This window comes from Myotis lucifugus, unplaced genomic scaffold, assembly GCF_000147115.1.
Source record: "Myotis lucifugus unplaced genomic scaffold, Myoluc2.0 scaffold_7, whole genome shotgun sequence".
Lineage (NCBI taxonomy): Eukaryota > Metazoa > Chordata > Mammalia > Chiroptera > Vespertilionidae > Myotis > Myotis lucifugus.
Window position 1 is genome coordinate 1,694,962 of NW_005871055.1, and position 8,428 is coordinate 1,703,389.

An 8,428-nucleotide genomic window follows, 5' to 3' on the forward strand; every position below is an offset into this window, starting at 1 on the left:
TCTGTTCAGGTCTGGGGCGAACCCGGAACAGGGGTGAGGAGAGAGGGCGGGACCCTGCGGGCGCCAAAGCTCACCAGCAGGTCAGGTGGGAAAGTTGCGGGGTTCAGAAAGAAGACAAAGTTCTAGAACCCCAGAGAAATAAATGTCTCTTGGGTCGAGAGAGAGAGAGAGAGAGAGAGAGAGAGAGAGAGAGAGAGAGATTAAATGGCAATTGGTAGGGGGAAATAGTGGAAGAGATGGCTGACAATTGGGCTCCTGGAGGGGGCGTCTCCTTTCCACGTCCCTGCGCGGCTGGCGTTGCCTGGCCTCGTTGCTTTTAGTATTTCCACGGCTGCAAAGTAGAAAAGGCGGGCAAGGAAACCGAGAGGCAGGACAGCTCAAAGGAAATCCCCAACTATCCACCGCCCACTCCCAATCTCATAAAAGCTCTTTTTTAAAATTGATGGTTGGGGCTGCAATTTTTGCTCCCAGACAACTCCAAGCACCTCCTTTATCCTCCACACCCCCCACTGTCCACCCAGCTCCCTGCTTGGTCTCCTACTCTGAGGAGACTCCTGTATCTTTTCTGGGAAAAACAAAACAAAGCAAATAACAGGACACACTCCCTCGGGTTTGAAAGATAGGATTCTGAGAACAGGACTACAATCAGGATTCAAAAGAATATTTACTGAAGGAAATTTGCTTATCAAATCTAACGCCCTTTTTAAAAAAAAAAATATTCTTCCAGTGTGTGACTTTTGCTGCTACCTTTCCTCTTCCTAGCATATTTCCATACCCTGCTCAGTAAAGCTCTTCAACAAGAATGAGTAAGAATTCCTCTTGCTCCTGCTTGGAGACCCATCTTCCTGATCTTCGGGGAAACTGGGGGTGGGGAGGATGCCTGTGGGGGGCAGCCATGCCTGACCAGCCCAGAGTTTGGCAATGCCGAAGCTCAACACTTTCCTAGGCAGATGGTGAAGTTCCCCAGGTTCGGGCCAGGTTTCAGCATCACGCTGTGATTTTGTTCTTCTGGAAGGGGATGTTTCTTCCCAGAGCGGCCCTATTAGAACCGAAAGAAAATCCTCTAAATAGGCGGAACAAGGCCTCAGGAGGGAAAGTTCTCTAAATGCACTTTAATAGAGCCTGGTATTGTGTGGAATCCAGCGCCCTTCACCCTTTAGCCAGAGAGTTATGGCAGTGATTGGGGATGAATAGAGGAACATAATGGATACATGTGGCGTTTGCTCATTATATTCACGTTAGCCCAACTCCACTGTGGAAACTGTTCAACTTTCTCTCCCCTTAGCTTGTCACCGTGAATAATACAGACATTGGGGCCTCCAAAGGGATCGCCTGCCACGGCATTCTATTTCCAGTGCTAACGAGGGCTTCATACGCCTTTGATACAGACTGATCTTTGAAACCTTTCCAAATCTCCTCAAGCTTATGCTAAATCCTATTTGGAACTTTTTTCCTTGCCTACTAGCGCCCAGGATTTAAGAAAGCCATTTGGACAGTGACATGCATACTAACACATCGCGGGGTTCTTTTCTGAAAGACAAGTAGCAACTCTGATCACCGGGGCTCACACGAGCAAAACACAATTGAGTATACAAATTTGAATAAAATCAATTTTCCCTTCTCCTTTGGGCTCCTAATCGAGAGGCTATTCAGGGCGCCGTGGGAAGCAGGGAGAGGAGGCGAGCCAAGCCTCGTCGGGCAGAGCTAGTCTGTGGAGAGAGGGCTGCGAGCGCTTGGAAGCCTCCGAGGTGCAGAAGCAGGGAGTGAGTGGGGGTTCCTGCGCTACCACGAAGAAATCCCAGCGTGTTTGTTCTTAGATCAAGCAGCCGGCACCGGCAGGGCACAAAGAACAAAACCTGTGCTAACTCCCCTACACGCAGAAAAGGAAAAGCAAAAGGAGTTAAAGAAACAAAGGAAAGATTTCCTAATTTTCCTTTCTTGTTTTCCCCTCCAAGCCTTCCCACATTAAAGGGATTGTCAGAGGCTGACGTAGGAGCAGCGCGAGGACGCTGTCGCCATTGGCTGCCTGGCTCCGGCGCTTTGCATATCGGCGGCTATAAAAGCGGAGGCGGCGCGCGGCGGCGCAGCAGCAGCAGCTAGGAAGGGGGAGGGAGGTGTGCAGAGTGAGGGCGGGTCCGCCGCACGTCCTCTGAGCCCGCCGGAGCCGCGAAGCTGCAGCCGCCAGACTCCTCCCGCACTGAGCTGGCAAAGCGTGCTCCGAGGAGCCCGGGACTTAGGTCCGGACCTGCAAACCAGAGAGGAATCTTTTCTTCAGCATTTTGGAATAGAACTTGGGGCTGGCGGCATGAGTCCAGTAAGGCGCGGGGGTAGACCCTGCCTTTTACCTTTGCAGCTCTTTAGCCTCTGCTGGGTGCTCTCAGTGGCCCAGAGCAAGACAGTGCGATACAGCACCTTCGAGGAGGATGCTCCTGGCACGGTCATCGGGACCTTGGCTGAGGACCTACATATGAAAGTGTCCGGAGACACAAGCTTCCGCCTGATGAAGCAATTCAACAGCTCGCTGCTACGTGTGCGTGAGGGTGATGGGCAGCTGACCGTCGGGGACGCAGGCCTGGACCGCGAGCGGCTGTGCGGCCAGGCTCCACAGTGCGTGCTGGCCTTCGACGTGGTAAGCTTCTCGCAGGAGCAGTTCCGGCTGGTGCACGTGGAGGTGGAGGTGAGGGACGTCAACGACCACGCGCCGCACTTCCCACGGGCCCAGATCCCTGTGGAGGTGTCCGAGGGCGCGGCCGTGGGCACGCGCATCCCCCTGGAGGTGCCGGTGGACGAGGACGTGGGCGCCAACGGACTGCAGAGCGTGCGCCTGACCGAGCCACACAGCCCCTTCCGCGTGGAACTGCAGACTCGAGCAGACGGCGCCCAGTGTGCCGACCTGGTCCTGCTGCAGGAGCTGGACCGCGAGAGCCAGGCCGCCTACAGCCTGGAGCTGGTGGCCCAGGACGGGGGCCGCCCGCCACGCTCCGCTACGGCCGCCCTCAGTGTGCGTGTGCTGGATGCCAACGACCACAGCCCGGCCTTTCCTCAGGGCGCCGTGGCCGAGGTCGAGCTGGCAGAGGACGCGCCCGTGGGCTCGCTGCTGTTCGACCTGGATGCGGCCGACCCCGACGAGGGCCCCAACGGCGAAGTCGTGTTCTCCTTCGGCGCCCGCACCTCGCCAGAGGCGCGCCGGCTCTTCCATCTCGACCCGCGTTCGGGACGCCTCACCCTCGCGGGACCCGTGGACTATGAGCGCCAGGACACCTACGAGCTGGACGTGCGGGCGCAGGACCGTGGCCCCGGGCCTCGCTCAGCCACCTGCAAGGTCATCGTTCGCATCCGCGACGTCAATGACAACGCGCCGGACATCACCATCACGCCCCTGGCCGCCCCGGGCGCGCCTGCCGCCTCGCCCTTCGCCGCCGCCGCCGCCGCCGCCGCCGCCGCTGCTCTCGAGGGGGCGGACACGACCTCGTCTACCGGGCCCGGGACACCAGAGGCCAGTGCTGTCTCGCTGGTGCCAGAGGGAGCGGCGCGGGAGAGCCTGGTGGCTCTGGTCAGCACCTCGGACAGGGACTCGGGCGCCAACGGGCAGGTGCGCTGCGCCCTCTACGGGCACGAGCACTTCCGGCTACAGCCAGCTTACGCGGGCAGCTACCTGGTGGTGACCGCTGCATCCTTGGACCGTGAGCGAATCGCTGAGTACAACCTGACACTGGTGGCCGAAGACCGCGGCGCGCCCCCGCTACGCACCGTGAGGCCCTACACGGTGCGCGTGGGAGACGAGAACGACAACGCGCCGCTCTTCACGCAGCGGGTCTATGAGGTGTCTGTGCGCGAGAACAACCCGCCTGGCGCCTACTTGGCCACGGTGGCTGCCCGGGACCCGGACCTGGGCCGTAACGGCCAGGTCACCTACCGGCTGCTGGAGGCTGAGGTAGGCCGCGCTGGGGACGCCGTGTCCACCTACGTTTCAGTGGACCCGGCTACCGGGGCCATCTATGCCCTGCGCAGCTTCGACTACGAGACGCTGCGCCAGCTCGACGTGCGCATCCAGGCGAGCGATGGCGGCGTCCCTCAGCTCTCCAGCAGCGCCCTGGTGCAAGTGCGGGTGCTGGACCAGAACGACCACGCGCCAGCCCTGGTGCATCCGGCGCCGGCCAACGGCTCCCTGGAAGTGGCAGTCCCAGGGCGCACTGCAAGGGACACGGCCGTGGCGCGTGTGCAAGCTCGGGACGCGGACGAGGGTGCTAATGGGGAGCTGGCTTTCGACCTCCTGCAGCAGGAGCCGCGAGAAGCCTTCGCCATCGGCCGCCGCACGGGGGAGATCGTGCTCACCGGCGATCTGTCGCAGGAGCCGCCTGGCCGCGTGTTCCGGGCGCTGCTGGTAGTATCCGACGGCGGCCGTCCCCCGCTCTCTACCACTGCCACAGTCAGCTTCGTGGTGACAGCAGGCGGCGGGCGGGGGCCGGTAGCACCCGCCAGTGCGGGGAGCCCAGAGCGCTCTCGCCCGCCGGGTTCGCGGCTCTCAGGGTCCGGGTCGGCGCTACAATGGGATACGCCACTGATCGTCATCATCGTGCTGGCCGGGAGCTGCACGCTGCTACTGGCCGCCATCATCGCCATCGCTACTACCTGCAATCGCCGCAAGAAGGAGGTGCGCAAAGGGGGGGCCTGCCGGGAAGAGCGGCCCGGGGCGGCGGGCGGCGGCGCCTCGGCTCCTGGCTCCCCGGAGGAGGCCGCCCGGGGAGCCGGGCCCAGACCCAACATGTTCGACGTGCTCACCTTCCCTGGCAGCGGCAAAGCGCCCTTTGGCAGCCCCGCGGCCGACGCGCCCCCGCCCGCAGTCGCGGCAGCCGAAGTGCCGGGCTCGGAGGGCGGCAGCGTCACCGGGGAAAGCTCCTGTCACTTCGAGGGGCAGCAGCGGCTCCGCGGCGCGCACGCCGAGGTGAGGCCTTCTTCGGCTGGGCGCCCCGCTCCGCGGACAGGCTGGGGGAAGAGACTGGAGGGGTCTGGGTGGGCGTGCAAGATAGATGCCTAACCTGTCGCACATGTTTTTTGTTTTGTTGTTTCTTGCCCAACCCTCACCCCCGCTTCTCCCATCCCCTGCTGCAGCCTTACCGCGGCGCCTCTGGCTTCGGAACGGAGCCGGCGCCCCCCGTGGCGGTCTGGAAAGGACATTCTTTCAACACCATCTCTGGCCGAGAAGCGGAGAAGTTCAGCGGCAAAGACAGCGGCAAAGGGGACAGTGATTTCAATGACAGTGATTCCGACATCAGTGGGGACGCTCTGAAAAAGGACCTCATCAACCATATGCAGAGCGGTGAGGACGCCTCTTTCCTTCCAAGTTCAGCATTCCTCCTCTCCCTCCCCTGTTGCCACCTCTCAATCTCTGTTGCCCACGCCACTCCCTCTTCCCCACTTTTCTCAGTCCTGGAGTTCCAGACTCCGGTAGGCCCCATACAATGAACTTCAAAACGCAAGGTTGAGGCAGCTTCACCATTTGAATTAAGCACAGCCCCGCCCTGGTAGGCAGAGGCAGGGGTGATGCTAGCGAGCCAACCCGCTTTTTTGGGGGGGGGGGGGGGGGAGGGCTTCTGCTTCCAGCAAAAGAAGCTGAGTCAACTTGGAGTTAGGTGGCTTTGCAGCAATGTTCCTTTCAAATTTTCAGTCACTGGCATTCATCTTCATACAGGTTTTCCTTTTGAGCCACCCTAACCCTGTCTGACATACTGAAGATGGAGGCATACCAATCTCAGTAATAATCGTGTTCTCCCTCTCTCTTTTATGTTAGGACTGTGGGCGTGCACGGCTGAGTGCAAGATCCTGGGCCACTCTGACCGCTGCTGGAGCCCATCATGTGGAGGGCCCAACACCCAGCCCTCCACACACCCACCAGCCCAGATGTCAACCTTCTGTAAGAGCACGTCGCTGCCTCGGGATCCCCTGCGCAGAGACAATTACTACCAGGCCCAGCTGCCCAAGACAGTGGGGCTGCAGAGCGTCTATGAGAAAGTGCTGCACAGAGACTATGACAGGACAGTCACTCTGCTCTCCCCTCCTCGTCCAGCGAGGCTCCCAGACTTGCAGGAGATCGGGGTACCCCTCTATCAGTCCCCACCTGGCAGGTATCTGTCCCCAAAGAAGGAAGCCAATGAAAATGTGTAACCCCATGCTGCATGTCTTCACACATATACAGGTCACTCTGAGAAGCCCCTAAGTTATTGACCGGTTTCAGTGTTGTATATATAAATATGCAAGATGTGCCTTAAAATGAAGTTGTTGGGAGCTATTTCCAATCACATTAGTACTGTTTGGTATTTGCAAACAAAAAAATATGTAGTTAATGTAATTTTTATGAAATGTGTGCTGTATTTAATTTTTCTTATCATGCTATTGACTTTCATTTCACTTGCAGCTTGACATTTTCTTAGTGTTTTTAACCTGTACATTGTGTAATGTAATGTTTGTATATAATGAAATTTTGTTATATTTTTATATAATAAAAGCTAAAGTGGAAGTTATTGCCAAAGGAAATGTCTGTAAGACAAAAAACAAAACATGTTGGAATTCCTTAATGGAAATTTATCTTTTACCTAAAACAATCTAGTGTTTGAGAAGTTTTGCCTTGCCAAGTATAACTTGTATATCTTGAGTCTGTGGTAGATTTCAAGTTCAATGTTATTTAATTACATTTGGTTTTCTGTAAACCGTGTCACTTATAAGCACAGTAATAAAGGATTTGTCATGTGTTTGAAGAATCTGCTAACTGCTTTTCGTGAAGATGCCTATAGTCAGATACTCACAAATGATTTGAGTGCCAAAATTAAATCTCGAAAAAAATTTAAAAAAAAACAAAAATAAAAAAAAATTTAAACCTCGGATGGGCTGATTATTTGGGCACTGTTAATGTTCACAGCAATATTAAACCTGTGGGATTCAAGTATTGGAAAACCTCATCAAAGTATTAAAAATATTTGTTGATTTTGTAAAACATGTGCATCTCCATAAACATTAGGAACTCTAAAAAATTCCTGCCCTTGCTTATTCACTCAACAAATATTTATAACACATCTACCATAAAGTCAAAGAAAACTATTTGGACTGTTCATTCACTAATTAAGCAAACATTGGTAGAGCTTTTACTAACCATAGTAACTTCTAGGAGCTGGGGTTCAAGATTAGGAAGATATAGTCCCAAGGAGCTCTTAGCATATTATGGACGTTAATATAAAAAAGACACTCAAATTTATGGTGAAATGACATGATGCTTAGAATTTGCTTTAAAATTTGCCAAATGAAATAAGATTGATAAAACACTGATCACTGTCAATGCTAGCATGGGTACATGTGTGTGGGGTTGGGGGTAATCATATCAATCTATTTGTGTGTTTGTGTTTGAAAGAGTACATAATGGAAAGTTTTTGAGATCTATGCCTTATACTCTATGCATTCATTTCACTTGAGATTAAAATGATAATAATGAGAGCTAACATTTACTGAACAAGCTTTCATATGAGTGAAGCTCCTTACAAAGCGCTCTGCATGAAATATCTCATTTAATCCTCAGTCTATCTCCATGAGATGGGAACTATCATGCTCTCCATTTCACAGATTAAAAACAAACAAACAAGACAGACACAGTGAGGATAGGTAAAATGCCAAAAGTCACACAGGTAATAAGGGGCCAGAATTAAATTCAAACCCAATTATTCAAGGCAAGAAAATAAAATGAAGCAACTAAAGTTTTTTGTTTTGTCCCTGGCCAGTGTGGGCATTGTCCCATGCACCAAAAGATTGCCTCTTTGATTTCCGGTTAGGGCACATTGGCTGGGTTGTGGGCTAGATCCCGGGTAGGAGGCGTGCAGGAGGCAGCTGATCATGTTTCTCTCTCTCCCTGTCCTCTCCTCTCTCCCTCTAATAAACCAATAAAAAATAATTAAAAGTTTTTTTGTTTTGTTTTTAACTTGAAAGAAAATCTTAGGTGGAAAAGTCCCAATGCATTGCCTTTACTGCCTGATTATTGTTTAGCCCTTTATATTTATGAAGTGCCTGTGTTCCTTTATTACTAATTAAAGAGTGTGAGGCACTGTAATGAACAGAGGAGCCCTCAAAGCTGCCTGTTGAAGTCATAATTAAAACCAGTGGTGGCTCCAAGCTGAACAGCAGGGTGGGCACACACAAGTGCTTCGCCACCCACAGCCTATGAAAAGTTTGGTGGTTTCTACAGGCAACTGAGCTGAACCTGTGCCTGATAAGCTCAGATACCCACACCTCAGGTTCCAAAAGAAAACACTGGATGTGGCCATGTTATCAGACAATTCTAGAACCATGATGACCAGCTGGTGTGGCTCAGTGGTTGAGCATTGACCTAACATCTAAAGCTTTATTCTTGGGCCGTCCCATCAATTGCAGAGCAGAATAATGAATA

The 8,428-nt window shown here is 53.7% G+C and overlaps 1 protein-coding gene across 3 annotated transcripts; it reads left to right on the top strand.

The window, feature by feature from the left end:
- Positions 1 to 2,101: 2,101 nt before the first annotated feature.
- Positions 2,102 to 6,879, top strand: PCDH8 (protocadherin 8). Of its 3 annotated transcripts, XR_002827366.1 has the most exons (4): positions 2,102 to 4,654; positions 4,795 to 4,945; positions 5,113 to 5,320; positions 5,792 to 5,929. XR_002827366.1 is itself a non-coding variant. In XM_006083488.3 (3 exons), the coding sequence occupies exons 1-3, from the start codon at positions 2,306 to 2,308 to the stop codon at positions 6,163 to 6,165; spliced, it is 3,222 nt and encodes a 1,073-aa protein (XP_006083550.1). In that variant the 5' UTR covers positions 2,102 to 2,305; the 3' UTR covers positions 6,166 to 6,879. The 3 variants fall into 3 exon arrangements, 2 of the variants coding, with proteins under 2 accessions (XP_006083550.1, XP_006083551.1); XM_006083488.3 differs by having other exon boundaries at positions 2,102 to 4,945; positions 5,792 to 6,879; XM_006083489.3 differs by lacking the exon at positions 4,795 to 4,945 and having other exon boundaries at positions 5,792 to 6,879.
- Positions 6,880 to 8,428: the final 1,549 nt, after the last annotated feature.